The sequence below is a fragment of the Mustela nivalis genome (genome assembly GCF_964662115.1).
Source record: "Mustela nivalis genome assembly, chromosome: 17".
Classification (NCBI taxonomy): domain Eukaryota; kingdom Metazoa; phylum Chordata; class Mammalia; order Carnivora; family Mustelidae; genus Mustela; species Mustela nivalis.
In genome coordinates this window covers 30,453,199-30,474,926 of record NC_139036.1, presented here as the reverse complement: position 1 = coordinate 30,474,926, position 21,728 = coordinate 30,453,199, and the positions used below count along the sequence as shown (strand labels likewise).

Sequence of the window (21,728 nt, the reverse complement as noted above, 5' to 3'; positions counted from 1 at the left end):
TTACCAGTTGTTTCTCCGTGTGTGTGTGTGTGTGTGTGTGGGTGGGTGTCTGTGTTGCAGGGCTGTGGCAGCGTGTGACGCTGTCACTGGTTGTATCTGAGCAGCTCAGTGCTGTGCAGCTGTGTGCATCGGTGTCATTGTGTGTCCGTCAGCGTCTGCGAGTCTGGCCATCCATCACGACCCTCAGCCTGGCTGGGGTGTGCAGGAGCAGCGGGGGTGATCCTCAGCCGTCCGCTGTGGTCCTTTATCTCCTGCCCCTCTCTGCTGCTGCTCTCCCGCTCGCTGGGCAGTCGGCTGGTCCTAAGGAGGCCTGGGTCGGTGGGCCGCTTGCCTCATAGTCTCTGTCCCTCCTGGCCTCAGCTCCAGGGACTGCAGGGGTCCGCTACAGTCCAGGAGCCCCGAGATGGTGGGCGCAGAGGAGGGCCGAGCCTCAGGATGGGGGGGGGGGGTCGAACAGGGGAGAGACAGCTCTCCCCTCCCCCTCCCTGTTTTCTCCCGCCCACCAATAGGAAGTCGGCTGCTAGTTTCCATGGTGATGGCGCTGGACTGGTGGGCTGGACCAGCAGCCAGGGTCGGGACAGAGGGAAGAGCTTCTTCCTAGTGGGATCCCAGCCCAGTACTACCCCCACCCGCTACGTGTAGGCTCCCACCCTTCGTCCCCACATGCCCCCGCACCTTCCTTGTACAGAGGGGAGGGGGCAGCAGACGGTCCTCCCCACATCAACCCCAGCCCGAGACCAGTAGAGACAGAGACCAGGTGGTAGGACAGATAGAGCCAGCCATGGAAAAGGATAGGTATAGAAAAGATGGGATTTGAGATGAAACAAAGAGAGAGAGAGAGACCGAGAAATCAAAAGAATGAGAAGGAAGACAGAGACAGAGGAAGAAAATGGAATTGCTTCGGCTCCCTCCTGGCAGACTTCATTCTGGCGGCAATCTGGCCATCTTGGGCCAGCCAGGGAGACCACAGACCTGTCGGGATGGCTTTGCCCCAAAGTGTGAGGAAGTTCGTTGTCTGTCTAGCCTCGGTCTTTGTGCCATGGGAAGATGGCATTTGGGGACAGGAGCCTAGATGAATTCTCCAGAGACAGGGGTGTTGGGAATGGCCTTGGGGAAGGAGCCCCTGTCCCTTCCAAATGTGGAACTAAATCCTCCTGCACACAAGCCGGCCTCCACCCACGTAGGGGGCCCTCGTGTGGTGCCCTGGGGAACAGCAGCTGCAGCAAGGGGCCCCAGCGTCCCCGACTGTGGGATCCACCTAGGGGGGAGCTGATGAGACTGCTGGGGAGTACACGGGGAGGAGGTGGTATCCTCACTTCCTTACAGTAGTGTGTACATCAGTGTGTGCCTACGGTGTGGATCCCGCTGTTGTATGCATGTACAGACCAGGCATGTATTTCTCTCCATATACACGGGAGGGGGCTGCTGTACACAGAAACACGTATGTGTATGTGTGTGTTATGGGTCTCTGTGTGAGTTACAGCACGTATGCAACAGGCATGTATACGTGTGCCGTTCTCAGATATTTCACAATATATAATGACACACTTTCGTGCAGTGACGTCAATATGTGTAATGACAATGACATGATTTTATTTACATCCTTGTATTTAGATATGCCACTGAGTAGCTTCTGGGTATGGATTCTCATGTAGGAGTGTGTTGGCCTATGTGTGTGTGGCACCGATGCGTTCATTACGTGACTATCACTGTCCGTGTGTTTGTATGCTCTTCCGTGTGTAGCACACATTGTGTAGGCTTATGGCATTGCCTGTGTGTATACTGTTGTACATGTGTGTGTTCTGAGTGTGCATATGTCCCTGTGTCATTGACTGACATGCCAAGAATGTCACATGCATATGTCACTGTCCATGTATGTTGCTAGCATGGGGGGGGGCCTTGTGCAGAAATGCACATGCATGATGGTGTGGGTATATGTTGGCTATTAGAATCTGTGCCCTCGTTTATGCATAAGAGGCTTTGTGTGTGTGCCACAGTGGGTTTATACCAATTTTTAGACAACCAAGGACCCACAGAACTTCCTTAGGTTGGGATTGGAGGTAGGCCGCTTTCAGTTTAGGGATGTGAACAGAGGTCAGGGCAGGGCCAGAGCAGGGAGTAAGGTAGGGGAGCCCCTCCTGGCCCTGTCGCTCCCTGTCCTGTTCCCCCCTGCCCCTGTTCCTGGCTTTGTAGGGAGGTCTCACCACCTCAACCCATGCCATACCCTCCCCACCCCTCCTTCTTTCCCAGGCTGGCCAGGCCAGGCCCAGAGCTCTCTTCTGGTCTCACAGACAGGGCCAAACCCATTTCTCTCAAGCAAGTGAGTAATCCTCCCTCCCGACCCCTCTGTGTGCCCACCCCAGCCGTGTGCCCGCGAAGGCCATTCAGCGCCCCCACCCCAACAACAGAGTCTCAGACAAAACAGAAGCAGAGTCCATTCTTTATTGGTGTTGGGACCCCTGGCCCCACCACCCTCCATGGCCCACCATCTACCCTCCTTTTCCACCCGGGCCTCATCCCGGCGTCTGTGGGCCTGCCGCTGGGCCCCCTTGCTGGGGCCTGTCCGTAGCTGCAGCAAATCCAGATGTGCAGGCCGCCCGGACCTCTGTGTGGCAGACAAGGTCACGTGGGCTTTTCCCAGTTGGCCAGAACCAGAGGGACAATGCCGTGGGGGACAGCGGAGGCCTTTCGGGGGTCTGGGCAGGGTGGGGAGGGGGATACCTAAAGGACTCACCTGTCACACATGATCCTGAGTGTGGAGGAAGACGGTGGCGGGCGGCGGCGGCGTGGTCTCCGAAGCCCACAGTACACTCATCCATAAAGTAGGAAACACTACACCCTCCAGTGCTGTTAGTAGTGCTTTCTACTTTATGGGTGACTGCACTGTCTGTCTGTCCGTCTGCGAGTACTCTTCAGGCCGCCCGCTCCTCCTCCTGACTCCTGCTTCGAGAGCCCCCAGCCCTCCCTGTGGCTCCCTAAGACACCCCCACCCTGCCCCATGGCCCCCAAAGGGCCTGCTCTGGCCTTGTGGGCGGTGACTCAGCATGGCGCCAGTCCTAGCCTCCCCTACCTCCCTCCCCCCACTTCCTCTTTGGTTCCCTCTTCCCTTCCCCCTGCGGCTCCACCCCATCCCCCCACTTTTGGAAACATTCAGGTAGAAACCATAGCTACCCTGGTTCAGACCCCAGTTCTGACCCCCTGCCCCCCAGCCGTGACCCCTTCCAACCACACTACCTGCCCTCCAGAGTCCAACTGAGGCAGCCACAGCTTCCTCCCACCAGGGCCTCTGTCCTTGGTGTCCTCACCAGCCCAAGGCTCTGACTCCCTCACCACCCAGCAGCTGCCCAAGCAGAAGCCCAAGGCTATCACAACACAGACAGTAGCCATGTTGGGTGGAGGGAGACATTTAGTGCCTCTCGATGACACGGAGTCCCACTTTTCAGCCTCCACCCACCCCCTGCTATCCCCACCCTACTCTCTGGCCCTTGCCCCTTGGAACCCAGGACCCCTCCTTTCTTCACTGGGGGCCAGGAGCCATTTTACCTTCCTTGTCTAGAAGGAAGTCAAGGCCCAGCATTTTGAGTAGCTGTCTTGCCACGGAAGCCGAAAGCCGATAGATCGGAGGGCTATTGCACCTCTTTGCCTAGAGCTTTGCCAGAAAGCCTTGACACCCAAGCTCTCAAAGTCCCTCCCCAGAGTGTTTCCACTCAGGGCCTGGAAGGCAAACCCCTCATCCCCCCTTGAAGCTGAGAGTTGAGCCCTTGTTGGGATTGAAGCGAATGTTCAAATTCTTACCTGATGCAGCAGGGCCCAGAGGAGCAAGCTCTATGCTCCAGGCTCCCAAGTGGGGTTCCCTTCAGGGCGGGCAGGGCTTATAACCCTGAGGCCACGTGGGCCAGATCTCAGGGCGTCCAACGGTCTTGGAGCCCGCCCCCACACCGCGGCGGAGATTAGCGCGCCCCTCCCCTCCCTGGGGAGGACAGACTGACAGGAAACCCGCGCCAAGGCTGGGTATTGGCGGGAGGGGGGCTGAAGAGACCATCTCACACGCCCTGGGCAGGTGGCTTCCGCGACCCCGGGGGCCTGCCCTTCCCCCATGGCACCAAGTCCAGGGGATGGTTCAAGAGCCTGGGCCTGACTCAGGGTACTGGGGGTGACCCTAGGCGATAAGGTCTCCCTGTCAGGGCCTTCGTTGAGTGCCCAGAACACAGGGTTCAGAATGCAGCACAAGAAAAGGACCTTTTTTCCGAGCCCCACCCTCTGCCCTAGCCCCAGAAAACTCCCTGCCCTTTGGGACAGCAGTGACATTCAAACCAAGCCATGGCTGCTCTATGCGTGTTGCCTAGAGAGGCCACAAAGGTACCGAGGCATGAAGGGAGGTCCGGGCCAGCACATCACAACACCTTTCACATAGTCAGAGGCCACGGTGCCTCACAAAGCCGTCCCTCTCCCCCACGTCTAGCCCGTGGAAGGCCAGGCCTGTGCCCTCGGGAGAGTACAGAGGTCCCACTTGGGCCAGTAGGCCTGTTAGCTCTAGACTGGATGTTTCTGCTTCCCTTGGGGACAGGAGGGCAGGGGAGAGCAGTGGTGAGGGCCAGCGTCTAGGGCAGGGCATAGGTGCCATTGGACTTGGAGGAGTGGAGGGAAAGAGACTCTAAGGGGAGGTTCTGACAGCAGCCGGATGTGGGCACGGGGCCCGCCCACCTGCATGCCACCCCCGCTTTCCCCATGGGGAAGGCAGGAAGCTGCCCATCCCAGGGCCCCTGGCTGGGGGAGGGGAACAGGGTGTGGGGCTGAGTGGGGGCTGGGATGGTCTAGGGCTAGGCCACCCATTTTCCCCTAAAGTTCTCCATGTCTCTCAGTGGGCTTGTTTCTGGAATCAAGAAGAATAGTTTGGGGCAGGTGGGAGGGTGGTATGCATGGACAAGAATCACCCAGTGACTCCTTCCCAGAAGGCCATGGGCCTCTTCTCTGGGTCCCCCATTCAGGGTGAGGCCCACACGGACTTCAGGGAACACGCAGATTCAAGGGCCAGAAGAGAATTGGCATGGAGTAAGGGCCAGTGGGGAGGGAGATTGCCGTGCATTCTTTCCTTCAGGAAAGGGAATCCTCAACCTGAGAATTATTATCCAGCCCAGGCCCCTAAATGGGATGGAGAAAAGGAGAACTAGGCCCTTCCTCCGCTGGGGTCTGAAGAGACAGCAGTGAGGAGGGCGAGCTGGCCCGACACGGGTTGGTGCTCCTTTAACAGACCACCACTGCTCCAGCCCCTGGGTGGAGGGGAAGTGGCTGCCCTCCACGATAAGAGGATAAGAATATCGAAGTTGTGCAGTAACCTGAGTTCCTGGACCCCCACCCTTTGGGGCCCCTCCTCCTAGAGCATCTTGCCCTCCCACCACCACCCTCTGGCCTAAGAGTGCTCTCCTAGCTATCACCACAGAGGGATTTTGTCCCAGCAAACGAGAGCCACGGACTGGGAGCCAAGGGCCTGGCTTCAGGGCCCAGCTTGGCTACAAACTCTCTCCACATGTGACCCGAAGCAAGTCAGACCCAGGTTCCTTTCCAGCGACCCACATGTCCCTCAACAGCCTCCAACCCAGCCCCTTTCCGGTCCCTGAGGCCTACTCCCTGTGACCAGAGAGACTGCTTTTTTTTCATATAGGTCCTCAGTGCCCAAGGCCAAAGACCACTCCTGATTTTTGTGTTTGTGGGTTTTGTTTGTTTGTTTTAGGAGAGAGACTAAGGCCCAGTGTCTCTACCCCAGAGCCTCTGGAATCAGGAGGTTTCTGTGAGGGGCTGGGGCTTTTGCTGGTTCCCACCTTCGGGCTGGGGTTGAAGAGGATGGAACAGAGGTGGGGCTCAGTGTCCCTGGACCCTGAACTTCTTCCCCAGCCTGGCAATGGATCCCAGCTCTGATGGGCCTCAAACCAGGAGAAACAGGACTGGGCCAAAGACAAATCAAGGATGAGGAAAGGGCTTGGTCTGATATAAGGACATAGAGATCACCCAGGTGAGTGGAACAGAGGCACTGGGCTGGAAGCCTAGCTCCAGACTGGCATAGCCCATGCATGTGTCCCATATAACTGACCAACAGGTGCCTGAGGGCAAAGCAGCGGGTGCCTACACAGACACACATGGAGGGCCCAAAGGGCCCCAAAGATTCCCTGTCTCCTTTCCAGAGAGACACAGTAGACAGGGCCCAGAGCCACACAGACAAGCTATGGGTCACAGCCCAGCTCGGGCCTCCAGACATACCTCGAGGAAGACCCACCGCACTTCCTGGACTCCCCTGCCTCCTTCCTGGAAACACCCAGGAAGGTTCACTTGGGAATCTGAGGCCAGCCCTTGGAGGGTGACCAGAGGGAGTGGGGATGGCTTCGGAACATGGGCAGGTCTGTGTGAGAGGGTTGAGTCCCACGCCTGCCCGCAAAGCCTCTTGTTGTCTCAGTTCCCCAGGATGAGAAGTGATGGCCAGTGACGGAGAGAGGGTGCCTCTCTTCATGGAGGAGAGAGGAGTTCAAGTTGACTCCACAAACTCCGCCCCTTGGCAACAGGTCCCGGCTCCACCAGACACTCCCTAGGCCACCTCACTCATTTGGACTCCGCTAGGAAGTGTCCCCCATGGTCCTTTCTAGTTCTGACATTCTTAGTCCCAGGAAAAGGAGTAGAGGCACGGCAGCTGGCATCAGAACAAAAGTGGGAGCAGCCCTTCACCCGGTGGCAGGGCTGAGGCCACTGGGGTCTGGGATCCTAGAGGGCCCCAATCTCGCTGACCCGGGAACAGCCATTTTTGTGTGCCGGTCTGAGACTGGGGGTCAGTAAAGGTGCGCCTGAGGAGAAAAGGACCCAAGGCCTGTCTTCAGGGACTCCCACTTTTATAGACAAGACACAGATCGGTCCACAGGGTTTGAGAGTTTTGTGGGGGGGGGGGTGAGAGCAATTTGTACCAAAGCAGGCATAGAGCTTCAGGTCCAAAGGGGACTCTTGGCTCCTACTTGAGCAAACACCGAATCTGAGAGGTCAAGTAGGGTGCACATATATACCTCCACACGTACCTACGTCTTTCAAAATGACAGTGATGAGGGCAAATCAAGTCCTGGGTGGGGTGGAGGGGCCCTCAGGGCTGGACTGACAAATGCTACAGTAGCGACCTCAGAGTCCTGGGGGCCCATCAGATAAGGCTTCCTGGAGAAAGCGAGTGTGGATGGAAGAGGGTTTGGAAAGGGAGGGGATGGGGTAGAAGCTGGCTGGGCAAGGTGGAGAAACAGGGAGTAAAAGGGCCCTTCGAAGGCCTCACCCTTGCAAAGGAGAACAGGCCCAGAAGGTGGGAGAAAGGGCAAGGGCGCTGTCTGCACACGGAGGCTGAAGCCCTCCTTGCAGCTGCACGGGTCTCCGCTCGGCAGGCAAGCAGAGATGGCAGCCCAGATAACCTGCCTTGTGAGGAGACAACAGGACCAAAGCCACAGGACTTAACCACTCGCAAACAGGAAGTCAGAAGGCAGAGCAGGCCCGCCCTCAGGGGAGCAAGGGCTGGGGGCATGCCTGGCTACAAAGGAGGGAAACTGAGCCCCCAGCCTGACAGAATGGGGCCAAAGACAATTGGGGTCCAGGGTCCCAAATGCTAGGACTTTTCACCACCCTGCCTGGAAGGGCCGCTAAAGGAAGTGGGCCCTGAGGGAAAAAAGGGCCTTGCGAATCTACAACAGCGCATGTCCCTTGAGAGGTCAACTCGGCACCTAAGCAGCTCCCCTGACTCCTCTCAGAGCCTTGGGGAGCACCAGGCATGCCAATAGGCCTCCAGACAAGGGGAGTGGGTGCGTTCTCCCCTGCGCCCTCTCTGTACTGCCCTCCTACAGGCCCAATGTCATGCTTTCCTAGTGTGCTGCTGTCAGAGGCAGCCGCAGGGCACCCTGGGAGGCCAGCTCTGCCCTAGGACAGGGTTCTGGCTCAGCGATCTGGACCATGATGCTGAAGGCCTTTTAGGCAGCAAGCTCAGGGGGTTATAACCTGGCCTGAGTCAGGAAACTGAGCTGCAAGCCCAGAGAAAGGGAGAAGGCCACCTGAGGTCACAATGCAAGTTAAGGCCAAGTTCAGGGTTTTGTCCATAGCCCCTGAGGCAGGATGGGCTGGGTAGGAAAAGAGGTGTGGGTGTGAAGAAGAAAGTCACCCAGACAACTGCTGTGGGAGCGGCCACAAAACCAAAAGGCCACTGGGATCTCCCAGGGACACAAGTGGGAAAAGCTCCCTTCTGGCTCTCTCCGGCCGAGGTGCTTGGTTTAACCCAGTTTTAACTGCTGTGAATGAACTCTGTTTGTTTTTACGTGTGTGTCCCAAGAGCTGGGGTCTGGTTCCTGCCTGGAATCTATGTTGACCTCTCATCAGCTTAACTCCCTACCCCAACATCAGGACCACCAAACAGAAGGCAAAACTGGGAGGCAGGAGACAAGGGGCCCAGTCCCCACACTGTAGCTGTTTACAGTATGACTTTGGACCATTCACAGAATCTGACCCCCTGGACCCCAACCCGCAGTCTTTGTTTCTTCACCTATAAAACAGAGGAAGAGGTTGACCAAGGACCTGGGAAGTTCCCAAGAGCAAGGGGCCCTAGGAACCTTGGAGGGGAAGCAGCAAGGTCTGGGTTCCAAGACTTGCCCCAGCCCCTGGGTAGCTGACGGATTTCCCCAGCTGGCTCAAGGGCAGAGCTGCCCTTGCTCAGAGAAGGCAGGTGGTTGGGAAAAGCTCTAGAGCAGAATCCTCCCCTTATTTTGGCTGAGAACAAGGGACAAAGGGGTGGGGGCATTCCTTGGCCTGTCTCTCCCCACCTACCAGCATTCTGCCCCCCATAGGGTCCCTCACATGCCAGGGACAGCTGGGAAGGCAGAAGGTGAGGTCTGCCCCATGAACCGCTCTGGGCTCCGGGCTCTGTTGCTTCACTCTCTGCTCCGTGTTGCACACACCGAGCTGGGGGGAAGGGCAGCAGCTGAGGCGTTTAAAGAACTTTATAGAACACATTCAGCCCGAATCTCATTTGATCAGCACGCTGAGCCAGTGATGTAAAATGATGGTATCCCCGTCTCAGAGACGAAGAACCGGAAACTCCTCAAGGTTAAGTTTCACCTTCCTGAAAACCAGCCAACAGTCTGCGTCGCGGTTCTGCCCCCCTAAGGAACTCAATTCAAAGTGCCCCCAGAAAGAACCAGACCTCAGAGAGGTCACCCAACAGTGAGGGGAGTTGTAGCCTCCATCTGCTCACAGACCCAGCCAGGAAAGGGGATTGGAAAAGGCAGTGGGGAGGAACTCGGGCGGCCCCTGCTCCCCGGGCCTGTGGGGGAGGCAGAGGGCTCTCCGTAGATAACCAAGTGGTCTCGGAATCTCTATGGCAGCGAGCGCCACCCCGGCCCCAGCCCCTTCCCTGGGAGCCTATTAGGCAGTCAGATGAGGGAGAGCTGGCCGCGACGTCTGAAGGCCCCCAGCAGCCACAGCAGCGGCTCACAGCCCCCAGCAGCCACAGCAGCGGCTCACAGCCCTGGAGCCGTTAAAAAATGACTCAACCAGAAAGTGCGTTTGAAGCGATGCCTGCCAGGGCCCCAGAGCCAAACCTCAAAAAGACGAAGTGAGAGAGAAGAGCCCGCAGGGGCCGGGCTGGGGGTGGAGGCCCGGCCTAGAGCCGGCCTGGCCAAATAAGGGCAAATGCTCCCAGGCTGACCAATGGGGCGCGGGCAGCCACGTCATGGGGCTGCGGCTGGATGGGCGGGCTGAGAGGCCTGGGGCAAAATGTGAGCTGAGGACTGGGGCAGGGGGCCCAGGCCCCCCATGAAGGACCCAAGGTTGAGTGAGCACCATGAGGTGTTGAGGTCCTCATCCCCAAAGACCTTGGTACCGAGGCCAGTAGACCCGCATCCCCAAAAGCTCCACCTACAGGCTGGGGCCCAAGGGGGCAAAAGGAAGACAAGGAGGACCCCCTCACCCCTGCCCCAGTTATGGGCCCTAGATCCCCGTCCACCACAGCAGAAATCAACGGCGGCCATTAAGGACAGCTGGGCTGACACCCCAGTGTAGTTTGGTCTGGCTGCGGACCTTGGGCAAGTGATAGAACTGAAACTCAGTTTTCTCGTCCGTAAAAGGGGAATGCTACCTCCCAGATGGCACCGAGGATCGGATTCAATAACGAAAGTGGCCAGTTTGGAACCTGGTAATTGCCATACTGACAGAGTAAAACATAAGGAGCCCTGGGACAGCTTCACACTCATGTTCTTGCCTTCTAACTGCTGTGAAAGATCCCTTTGCAAGGACACCCCTGGTGTTTATAGCAGTGGAGGAGAGACATGGAGGTCAGAGGGGTCCTTCTAATCTGAGCCTAGTCCTTCCTGCTGTGGAAGCAGAATAGACACCCTTTCCTCCGACTCAGTCACCAGAGACAGGATGTGCCCACCTTGAGCGCCACCATCTCACCCTCCCGCCAGGCCCCTCTGAGCTCCCTACCCCGCCCTCACCTCCCGGTTCCCCTGGGGTGCAGGGCTGAAGAAGTGAGTCTATTCGGCTGCCCAGAGAAAGTGCCAGTGTCCCAGCTGCCAGCGCAAGGTGGGGGCAGCCGCTGGCTTCTCTGGGACCTGTGATCACTCCTTTGCCTCAGGCCTACCCAGCCCCTGCTGGGACCACAGCCCAGGGGGAAAGCAAAACAATGGCTGCCAGCCTCTTCCTCTCAGTGGAGTCCTTCTCTGTTCCAAGTGCCAATTTGCATTTCCCCCTCTGCCCTCCTTTCCTCAGGCCCCCAGGGACAAGGTGACAGTTAAACCCCTTCCTCCGGCTGGTGGCCCCAGAGCACTCATTTCCTTCCAGGTCTTTTCCGGGATGGGGGGAGGGGTTGAAAGGGTGACAATGGCTGGTGGTGGGCAAGACAGAGAAATCCATTTTGGAGAGACACTGGGGTCCCTCGACCCTGTCGTCTGAAGCTATTGCTTACCTTCCCTCAAGTTCTCTCTTTAGCACAAGAGCTCAGTGTGGAGGAAGGAGAGTGCACAGGCAGGAAACAGCACATAGGAGCTCTTGAAATGGGCCTGCTAGGCCCCTGATTTCCTACAGTCCCAGGCCTTCATCTGTAGGATGGACCCCCAAGTCCTCTGACCATGACCCCATAATGTCTGCACTCCACTCTTGGGGGTGTGTTGAGAATGGGAGTTCTGTGGGAGAGGGGTTTTCGGTCACATTTCTCAGAAGATCGGGGATCTTGGTGCTAATCAGCCCTCAGTTTTCTCTGCCCTCGGTCCCTGCTTTCTGGGATCATAAAGCAGAGAGAAACACAAGCATCTCTGGGCAGAAGGCTCCAGGCCAGGTAGTGTAGGATACATAAAGTAGCAGAGACCCCTTTGGGATCAGGTTGACCACTGCCTCTGGTGCTGTCTTCTCACCCGAAAGAAGGGCGGGCTGGTGTAAGTCACCTAGCTCAAACGAGACTGGAAGGGGGACAGTGACATATGGGTAGCAGAAGTGACAGGCTGGCATGAATCAAGAGGTAGAAAAATAATCAGTACCAAAACCATTTCACCACATGATACAAAAATGGAGGTTTCTAACAATGACTTTGAGCCAAGTAGAGGTTAAATCACTTCCATAATCTTGCATCCAATCAGTAAGGAAGTATGTATTTAAAGAAAACAATAGCATATGTCATTTAAAAAAACGAGAGAACAGAGAGATTAAAATTAAAAGCCACGGTGCTTAAAGGAAAATGTGTCTGCTGTGATATAGTTCTGTATGATAGGTGTAGTTGAACATCTATCATCCCACAATACTACAGGGATGTCATTCTTGCCACACTTACCTGAAACTTATCTAGAGGTGGACAACTTTGGATAAAGTTGTTGTCTTAGACACACGTAATAGCATACAGCTCTCAGATGGCTTTTATATAAATTAATGTATTTCTTACACTGATCCTAAGATAGGACCGCCGTGTCCTTAAGTGAACTTTTTGTTTGAAGTTAGCATACAAAGAAAACTGAGCAGATCCTGAGTACATAACTCAATAAATCTTCAGAAGGTGAACTGACCTATGTAACCGGCATCCAGATGAAGAAAGACTGTAATTATCCTCGGGATCCCCTTGGGTCTCCTTTTCCACCCCCAGCCATCACTGGTGACCACTATCCTGCCGCCTGAAGCAGTTTTGTAGAAAGGAAATGGTTTGAGTAGTCAAGTGACTGGGAGGCAGGGGCAATGCCCCTAATTGGATACGCACGTGTCCTTTCATCACAAGTCTGTTTCAGTGGACTGTGAAGGGGCCATAATTGGGCTGCAGATGGAGGTAGTGAGTAGGGAAAAAACAGAAGAGGTTGAGGTATATGGGGCAGAGGTCAGCAGACACCTAAGAACTGCTGGAGTAGAAAAGAAGATGCAGCCAGGTGGGAACTGGGGGAGTGCTGGACCTGTTTCCCAATGTCCTGCATAGGGGTCCTTGACCCAGGGAGGGTCACCTGCCTGGTCCCTTCCCCCACACTGCCTCCCACTCTTTGGATAATTTGGGGACTAGAGATGTAAGATGTGGGGTGTTCGGGGGACTCAATGTATAGGGACATGTAACTCTCACTTATAATGAACCTCATGCTGGTTCTGTGGAATCCTCCTGAAGGGAGCAAGTCCACCGCATGTGGGGAGAACTATGTTGGAAGGAGTTAGCAGCCTTAAATTGGGTGTGAGCAACGCATTTCTTGAGTTCAGGCTCTACTTCTTGGTCATGGCCAAGTCACTTTAACTTTGACCCTTAGTCTCCTCATCACGACATAAGGATGTTAACTATGATAATAGGGGTTTCGTGAAGATCAAATCAGATAATGGACATGAAAGCCCTTTTGTCAACAGTAAAACATCATTTAAATGAAAAGTTTTACTGATAAACACGAAGGAGACTTCCAAAGTAAGATACTAGTCTGTGCTTCAACATTACATACCCGTTTTACGCACTCACAGGATCAGGTGTCAGGGAGGGGACATGAGGATTGAATGGCAGGTTATAGACAGGCTTGGAGTGAGAGGGCATGGCCATGTCCAGAGGAAATAGGCCAAACCTAAAGATTTGGAGCTTACTCTCCCCCAGCCCATCCCCGTTACTCTTCTGAAACAGCTCCCCTCTAAAAACAGAATGTTCTGACCCTCGTTCTGATCCTAGCCACCAACGGTTGCCTAGGAACAGAGGCCACGTTCAGCAATGAACTGCTACTGAGTCTGTTTTTATTTTTTTAACACTCTGGGCAGTAGTTGGTGGGAAGTAGAGAATAAGGAATAAGCAGACAAGGAGGGCAGCCTGGTCACTAGCCTGGCTCACATCTGTCATTGTGGAACTAAAGAGGAGGAGCCTTGCCTTTCTGAAGTAGGGAAGCCCAACGACTGAGCAGGGGACCAAGACCTTGGGTAGGTGTGGGACCTCCGTGGTCAGAATGGGGCTGAACCTGACAGGAGCAAGGAGCAGGGCATGGCCCTCAACGATGTGTGATGCAGGGTAGCGGTAGCTGAGACCTCTTGTCCGCGTAGTGCCCCTCCCTCCTGAGAAGCCTTTAAGAACCAGCAGTCCCTCTTGCAGTTTCTTTGGGTTCCCTGCAGTGGGTGGACTCTAGCACCTTATAGCCTGTCTGGGCTGCCGGGCAGCACCATAAGCAGCTTCCATGACCAGAAACAGCAAGAAAGCGAACTGAGAAGCAGCTTCCAGGCAGAGCCCACTTGGCACCAAGTCTGTGACACCCGGTTTCCAGACTGGGCACCCCTCCCCCACAACCCTCGGGGCCTGTGTCTTTCACTTCCTGCGAGGCTAACAGTTAGGTCGTCAGCTCAGTGTGGGGCTGAGGCAGCCTGAGTGTGGTTATTTGTGTACAGATCCTCTTGCCTCCCCTCCCCACAACTGTTTCCATTCTCACCGAGCAGCCACGTCCGGGTCAGACACGCAGGACAGCAGCTGGGGATTTCCAAGGGACTTTTTGAGAAAAGCCAGTGAAAGTTGGGTGTTGGCTACATGGCCTAGGCACTCTTGCTGAAACCCACTTCTCTCCAGATCCTAAGGCTGGCCTGGTGGGGCTACTTCCCACGGATCCTTTCAGACTGAAATTAAATAGAAACCACCACCCCTTGAGCTCTTTCAGTTTGCTGGGCTGGAGAAATCCTTTAAAAACAGCTGAAACTGGGGTTAACGGACCACTCCTTCAGAGCTTGAGGGCATCAGCAAAACAGTTCTGGTTTGAGGAGGATCTGTGAGTGACCTAAGCATCCCGGGCCACTTCCAGTGGCCCTCGCAGGGGCCTCTGAGCAGACGACAGGGGTGGGAGCGGCAGGGGGTCACTGGAGAATCAGCTCCTCTCTCTCCTTCCCACACACTCCAGGCCGCAGGGAACAAGAGACACAAACTCACTAGCAACACCAGGTGGCTACGGGCAAAGCCCTAGTGTAGACACCTCTGCTAATGAGTCAGGAGCTCATTCTGCAGCAGGGATTTTCAGCATTTCTCCCACTATTTGATTAACTGTGTGCTTACTATAAACATTAAAGAACAGCTAATAGAGAGAGAGTAAATGAATTTTACTTTTCATAAAACCCAAGTTTCAGAATTTTCATACTGCTTCGTTTTTGTAATAACAAAACTAAGGTAAACAGGGCGTTATTGTTGTTTTACAGATGGAGAACAAGAAACCTAGGAAATCAATAGGATAGCGATAGGATTCTTTGTGGAGATTAAAGTAAGATTTCTGGGGGCACCTGGGAGGCTCAGCTGGTTAAACCTCTGCCTTCGGCTCAGGTCATGATCTCAGGGTCCTGGGATCGAGCCCCACATCAGGCTTTCTGTTCGGCAGGGAGCCTGCTTCCCACTCTCTCTCTGCCTGCCTATTTGTGATCTCTCTATCAAATAAAAAAATAAAATCTTTAAAAAAATAAATAAATAAAATAAGATTTCTGGTAAATTTTTCATTCTAAAACAAATAACTCACCTGGACCAACAACCTGATATCAAAGCCCCCTATTAGGCCAGAGGGGCAGGGTAGATGCCCAACTCCTACAAAGGCATAAACTAACTGGACCAAGATCCAGCAGCCACCTGAGGGTCTCCAGCTGAAGAAACACAGTGGGATGTGTGTAAGTGGGCAAGGGAGGGTCATGGCCTAAGGTAGAGGAAGAACAGTAAAAAGAAGGAAAAAAAGGGAGGGAAGAGTAGTAATAAATATGGTCAACAGGCAAAGAATACTGAGAAGCCTCAGACTTTCTTTCAAGACACTTGCTGTGCCAGGTCTAGAGCAAGTCTGCAACCCCCAGATGCCAGGACTACCAGCCTGATGGGGCTGCCTAGACTCAGGACAGCAAACCTTCCAACAAGACCCGACGAAGCACACTAGAAAGGCTGCAACTTTGGAAGGCTGAAAGATGGACATCAGGGAGCTGGAGAGCCTCTGTTGCTCTAGGAAAGTGCTTACAGAGTTAGGTGAGTTCTTCCTAAAAAGGAGGTCCAAAGGAGGAGGCAAGGCATCTGTCATGGGTTTAAGAACTTTCCTAGGGGTTCATGTTTATTGGCATCTGACCCAGAGTCCTACTCATGGGTAAGGGCAAAAAACAGGTCTCCTACCCCCCATTCAAGTCAGTCTCTGTTAATCCACCAGCTCAAACCACCTGACCCCCACCAGCAGTCCAAAGGTAAAATGGCTCAGGGACTCAACAGTCTGCTGAGTCTCAGAGTTGGAGGGGGAAAGTCTCTGAAGTTCTGTCCATTTAGTTCCATAACAAAAAATAAGTAGATGCAGGAGGCGGGGAGCAAAGACGCTGGCAGCCGCCTATCTTGCTAGGTCTTTATAGCCGTGTCTCTGGATTTGTAGGCCACTCCTCGACTTTTCAGCTCTCGCACGATTCCTGCAGCAGGAAAAGAAACAGCTCTGTGACGGAGGAATATTCCAGAGGATAAGAAAGGTCTCTCTACGACCACTTTGGTGGGGGGCGGGAAAGGGAGAAAGGAAGGAAGGTATTTCTAAGCAACATGGAGTTCCTTTCTACACAGCTCATCAACCGTCCTGCTTGGTTGGCTTGTTACCACTGAAGATCCAGGCACGTGTTTGGCAATGACTGGGTAAGAATGAGAAGGAAAAAGACTACACACTGTAGTCACCAAAACCAAGCGTTCTGGGGTCAAAATGCCTGGGATCACATTCTAGCTCACTACTAGCAGGATGACCTTGGGCAAGTTATTTAACCTCTCTGTGCCTCAGTTGCCTGCAGAGTCATGAGGACTAGTGTGTAGTAACAGAAAGGACCTCCACAGAGCGTGGCGGAGCAAGTGAACACTGGCTGCTATTATAATTATTATTACCTTGGGGAAGGCGACCAGTGACCGACACGGCATACACACCCGGCTTAAAGTTACCTATGAGAGAAGAAGAGAGATGGCAGTGAGTGTGAGTTAAGTCGAAAGACCAAATGGAGGTTTAAGCTAAAAATGAAAGGAATGCTATAACTCCAAGAGAAGAGCAATCACTTCTTTTGGCTCCCATGTTAAGTGACAGGGGACAGGACACTTTTCTCCTGTTTCCTACAACCCCATCTGTTTCATTCTGTGGCTATTTACCTCTGATTTAAGGCTCCCCCACCAGACCCAGCGGGCAGCAACAAGTAGGCCAGGATAAGGAGAAAGGGAGATACTTACTGACTCGCTGCCACTTCGAGACCCAACTGTCCTCTGGACTCATCATTGCAATGATTCTGGGAAAGGAAAAGAAAGAGAGTCAGCCTGAGCCTTTCCTACTAGAAAAGAGAGAGATGGAGGAAAATGTCCACTTCACTCTGCTTCCAGCCAGCAACAGTTCTGGGAGAGGAAACAAAGGAAAAAGCCAAGTATTGGCTTGGGAAAGAAAGCAGGGGAAATGGACTACTAATGCTGGGGACACTGACAGAGGTTCTTGGCCTGCCAAGCACAGGTTAGTTGCCATTCCCAAAGGATTAGTTCATCAGGCTCAAAAGCATCCTTAGCCCAGATTCTCTGGGAAACAGGACAGCTTTTAAAAGTAGAAAGCCAGGGGCACCTGGGTGGCTCAGTGGGTTAAAGCCTCTGCCTTCAGCTCAGGTCATGATCCCAGGGTCCTGGGATCAAGGCCCACATTAGGTTCTCTGCTCATCAGGGAGCCTGCTTCCCCACCTCTCTCTGCCTGCCTCTCTGCCTACTTGTGATCTCTGTCAAATAAATAAATGAAATCTTTAAAACAACAACAAAAAAAGTAGAAAGCCAGTTATAATTACAAGCAACACCACCACTAGGGGGCTGGGCCATAGTGCAAAGGGGAGGGTGAAGGACAAACATGCTTACAGGGTTAAAAAATAAGTTAGACTTGGCCAAGGTCTGCTCTGATGAGCTGTACAGCCTAAGATGCATTTGGAGACCTCTCTCAGAATTATGTGGACTGAAACTCAAATACTGAGCTAATACATGACAAACACCTAGCACAGAGTAGGTGCTAAATAAGCATTAGCTCTTCTTATCTTACTCGTTCTCCCCAGGATAGGTCTGATCCACAGGCAACAGAAAGGCTATTTAATAAGGGCTAGCAGGCTGCCACTTGAGCATGAAAGGTAAACACCAGATACTTTCAGAAGCTACATTATGTCATTTCTGTCATTCATTCAATCAAATCCTTGCGGACTGCCTATTGTGACAGGTCTGTTATAGATACTGACATTTATCAACTGCCTTCTCAGTAACCATTCCCTCGGGGCGCCTGGGCGGGTGTCAATAAGCATCTGCCTTTGGCTTGGGTCATGGTCCCAGGGTCCTGGGATCAAGCCCTGCATCAGGCTCCCTGTTCAGCGGGAAGCCTGCTTCTCCCTCACCCACTCCCCCTGCTTGTGTTCCCTCTCTTGCTGCTTCTCTCTCCGTGTGTCAAATAAATAAATAAGATCTTTTTAAAAAATAACCATTCCCTCTTCTTTTTGGCACCAATCTTGCATTCTTATTTGGGGAGCCTTCCTCCCCCATCCATATCCTACATTCTCAGCCACCTGCTGAGAGTGGAACTGATGCCACCCTCTGGGGTGGTTAAGTAGTGTAACACCTGCCCTGGCCTGACAGACTGACCAGAGGTAGCCACAGGCTGCTGTCTGGACCAATAGTATGTTCTCTTCTATTCTTCACAAGCAATCTTTCTAGCCTTATGGTGCCTGTCACCCAACCTTATGATTTAACTTTAACAGAATCCCCACCATTCGCCAAACATAGCTTGGTTTTCCCACCCCGTGATTCTACTCAAGTCATTCCCTTGTTTAGAATGCTTTTTCTAAAATGTTCTCTCACCTCAACCTCCTCAAAAATTCTGTACTTCTTCCTGTCAGAGCCTGATTCACATAGTATCTCCTCAGCTTCTAGCTGAGTTCATGTGGCCCTCCTCTGAGATCCTTTAGCCCTTGATATACCCACACTCCAAAATCTAATACGCACCAGAATACACAAAAATAACTCTTACAACTCAACAATAAAAAGTCAAATAACCTGCTTGGAAAGTGGGCAAAGGATTTGAACAGACTTTTTTCTAAGATCTACAAAAGGCCAGTAAGCACATAAAAAGATGCTTTCACTTATCATCAGGGAAAAGCAATCAAAACCAAAACAATACCACTTTACGTCCATGATGGTAGCCACTAACAAAACCAAAACAAAACAAACAAAACAAAACAACAACAAAAAAAACAAGCATTGGCAAGGGTGTAAAGAAACTGGAACCCCTGCACATAGCTCGTGGGAACAGAAAATGGTGCTGCCGCAATGAAACCAGTATTATGGCAGTTCCCCTTAACATTAAACAGAGCGACTCAGCAATTCCGCTTCTGGATATATACCCTAAAGAAATGAAAGCAGGGATTTGATTAGATATTTGTAAACCCATGTCCACAGCAGCATTGTTCATGACAGTGACAAGATAGAAGCAACCCAAGAATCTATCAACAGATGAGTGGATAAACTGTATTCAGCTTAAAAGGAAAATTCAGATGCATGCGACAATATGGATAAACCTTGAAGACATGGTGGTTAATGAAATGAGCCAGGCACAAAAACACAAATATTTTATGATTCCACTTATATGAAGCACTCATAGTACACTTCAAATTCACACAGCAAGAGGGGTGCCTGGGTGGCTCAGCTGGTTAAGCATCTGCCTTTGGCTCAGGTCATGATCCTGGGGGTCCTGGGATTGAGCTCCATGTTGGGCTCCCTGCTCAGCTTCTCCCTCTCCCTCTGCCACTCCCCCTGCTTGTCCTCTCTCACATAAATAAAATCTTAAAACAAAACAAAAACCCAAGAAATTCATACAGAAAGAAAGTAGAATGATAGTTGCCAGGGACTGTGGGAAGGACTCAATTTCACTACCCTGAGATCAAGAATTGGACACTTAGGGGCGCCTGGGTGGCTCAGTGGGTTAAAGCCTCTGCCTTTGGCTCGGGTCATGATCCCAGGGTCCTGGGATTGAGCCCTGCATCAGGCTCTCTGCTCGGCGGGGAGCCTGCTTCCCCCCTCTTTCTCTGCCTGTCTCTCTGCCTACTTGTGATCTCTGTCTGTCAAATAAATAAATAAAATCTTAAAAAAAAAAAAAAGAATCGGACACTTAACTGACTAAGCCACTCAGGCACCCTTATGTGTAAATCCTTAATTGGCTTAGAGGCCAAAAGACAGTTATCTCCTTATTCCCCCCAAAGGATACTATTCTCTGGCTCCTACCTTGTAGGAAGAAACCCCAAGAGACCTGGTCACTTATGTTACTCTCATTTCCCCTTCTCCCCATTGGACAATCTCACCAAGGGACATATCTAACAGCATCAGCTTTCAGGTAATAATTTACCACTACTGTACCTTACCTTACCTTCATTTTCAGAAAGGATCTTCATGTATTTAACAAACATTTCTTGGCCTTTTGCCACCTTCTGGGCCCTGTGCCAAATCAGTGTGTACAAGATAAACACAGTCCCTACCACCAATGAGGTGACAGTCTAATGAAGAAAAGTCCAGCAGAAGTAAACAAAACCATAAACAAGTCATTGAAAATTTTCTAGTAGCCAAGTTTATAAGTAAAGACAAAAGGGTGAAATTAATTTCAATAATATATTCATTTAACCCAGTATACCCAAAAGATTATCATTTGAGTATATAATTAATATTAACAAAGTTAAAATACCTTACATTCTTTTTTCTTGTTCTAAATCTTGTCCATCTAGTGTATATCTTACAGCTGGAGCATAACTCAGTTTGGACTAGCCACATTTCAAGTGCTCAATGCCGAACATGCTAGTGGCTACTGTACTGGACAGCACAGGACTTTGTGAACATAACTTTGAGAACAACTAGGATCATGATCTCAAAAGTCTGTCTCACAGTTACTGGATGGGGTGGGGTGGAGTAGGATGGGAGTAACCAAAAAGTGAATGAAGGAATCTGGAGGAGTTTACCCATCAAAGGAAGAGCTGGTGCAGTCATATACCATCTCCCGGTTACCCTTCATCTGAAGATATGCATCGCAATTGTCACAACCATCATATTCAAACTGGTCAATAGTCTGGGAGAGGGAAAGAAAAGGGGTAGGGGTGAGCATAAACAAGGCCAAAAGAATGAGTAGCTCTTTCCATACTTCTACCTGGTCAAGTAGAAGCCTCCCTATGCTGGCTCTGCCTCATCAGGCTTTCCACCCACCACTCCTACAGCTCCATTTCTAAAGTTCCACCCACACCCTCACAGTCCTCCCTCTCTTGTTCCTAACTGCGTTTTACCTATTCCTTTCCCTAGTCTCCTCAGGGACAGACATCCTCTCTGATTACTCCCTCAGCTGCAGATCCCCACCCTCACCTGACTCTCAGTGGCCTTCGACTTCAACAGAAGTTCACTGAACGTCTGTTAAGAATCGCACGTGTGCTAGCTAAGGATTCAAAGGAATCTAAAGACTGCCTGTGTTCTGCAGACTTAAACGATGGCCTGCAGCAGGTTCCCAAATCCCCCTACGCCCCGCCAAACCCAGGGTCCCGGAAACTTAATTTTCTCTTCGCTAACCCCCAGCCCCGTTCCACTTTTTCCCCCACCTTGATTCCCCCATCGCCCCTACAACCAGCTCCCCGAAGGACACCTTGACCAGCGAACACAGCAAACAAGCCCGCAGATGCCGCAGATCCTTCGGCACCGTCTCCAGGGCCATCCTCTCCGACAAAAGCACAGCAAAGAACTGGGCCACAGATTCCTCAGCCGCAGGAAGTAAACAGCGAATTACCCAGAATGCCTTCCAGTTCCGGTGCCCAGGATTTCCTCTTCCTGTGTGGGAAGTCGCAGGTCCCAGCCACCGCCCCCCCACCCCCGCCCGTCCTACGGAGATGGTTTCTCCCGCCTGAAAGGCGGGACCGGCCGAGAGTCACCTGGGCCCGCGCGCGCGCCCGCCACCTGGGCCAGCGCGAGGGCGAGGCCGTGGCGGCCGTTGGGCCTGTGGGCAGGGCCCATGGGGGAGGGGCGGCGCGGCTGGCGCCTGCGCGGGAACGCGCCGCAGCCGGAGCCGGAATCCCGGCGGGGCGGGCCCTTTGATCTCGGTCCCTGGCAGTCGGCCGTTCCTCCCCTTAGGAGGATCCCAGATGCCAGCCGAGATCCTTTTTTGTCTTGCCGTTTTAAAAAAGCGCAGGGCCAGAGAGCCTACTGTCTCCCTCCGGGTTATCTCTGCCAAGAGGGAAAGAAATCAGGGACAGCCCCTTTC

The 21,728-nt window shown here is 52.8% G+C and overlaps 1 protein-coding gene across 1 annotated transcript; it reads right to left on the bottom strand.

The window, feature by feature from the left end:
- Positions 1–15,508: 15,508 nt before the first annotated feature.
- On the bottom strand, positions 15,509–21,476 carry SUPT4H1 (SPT4 homolog, DSIF elongation factor subunit). Its single transcript, XM_082705959.1, has 5 exons — positions 21,117–21,476; positions 20,449–20,555; positions 16,667–16,722; positions 16,334–16,387; positions 15,509–15,879 (listed from the first exon to the last, which is right to left on the bottom strand). Exons 1-5 carry the CDS (start codon positions 21,183–21,185, stop codon positions 15,812–15,814), a joined length of 354 nt encoding a protein of 117 aa, XP_082562085.1. The 5' UTR covers positions 21,186–21,476; the 3' UTR covers positions 15,509–15,811.
- Between the last annotated feature and the right edge of the window lie 252 nt (positions 21,477–21,728).

Coding starts and splice junctions, on each gene's coding strand:
- SUPT4H1 (XM_082705959.1), bottom strand. CDS start 21,185: ATGGCCCTGGAGACGGTGCCGAAGGATCTGCGGCATCTGCGGGCTTGT. Junction 16,723..20,448: donor ACCAGCTCTTCCTTTGATGG/GTAAACTCCTCC, acceptor TTCCTTTCCCAG/AATCATTGCAATGATGAGTC. Junction 16,388..16,666: donor CTCGAAGTGGCAGCGAGTCA/GTAAGTATCTCC, acceptor CTTCTCTCATAG/GTAACTTTAAGCCGGGTGTG.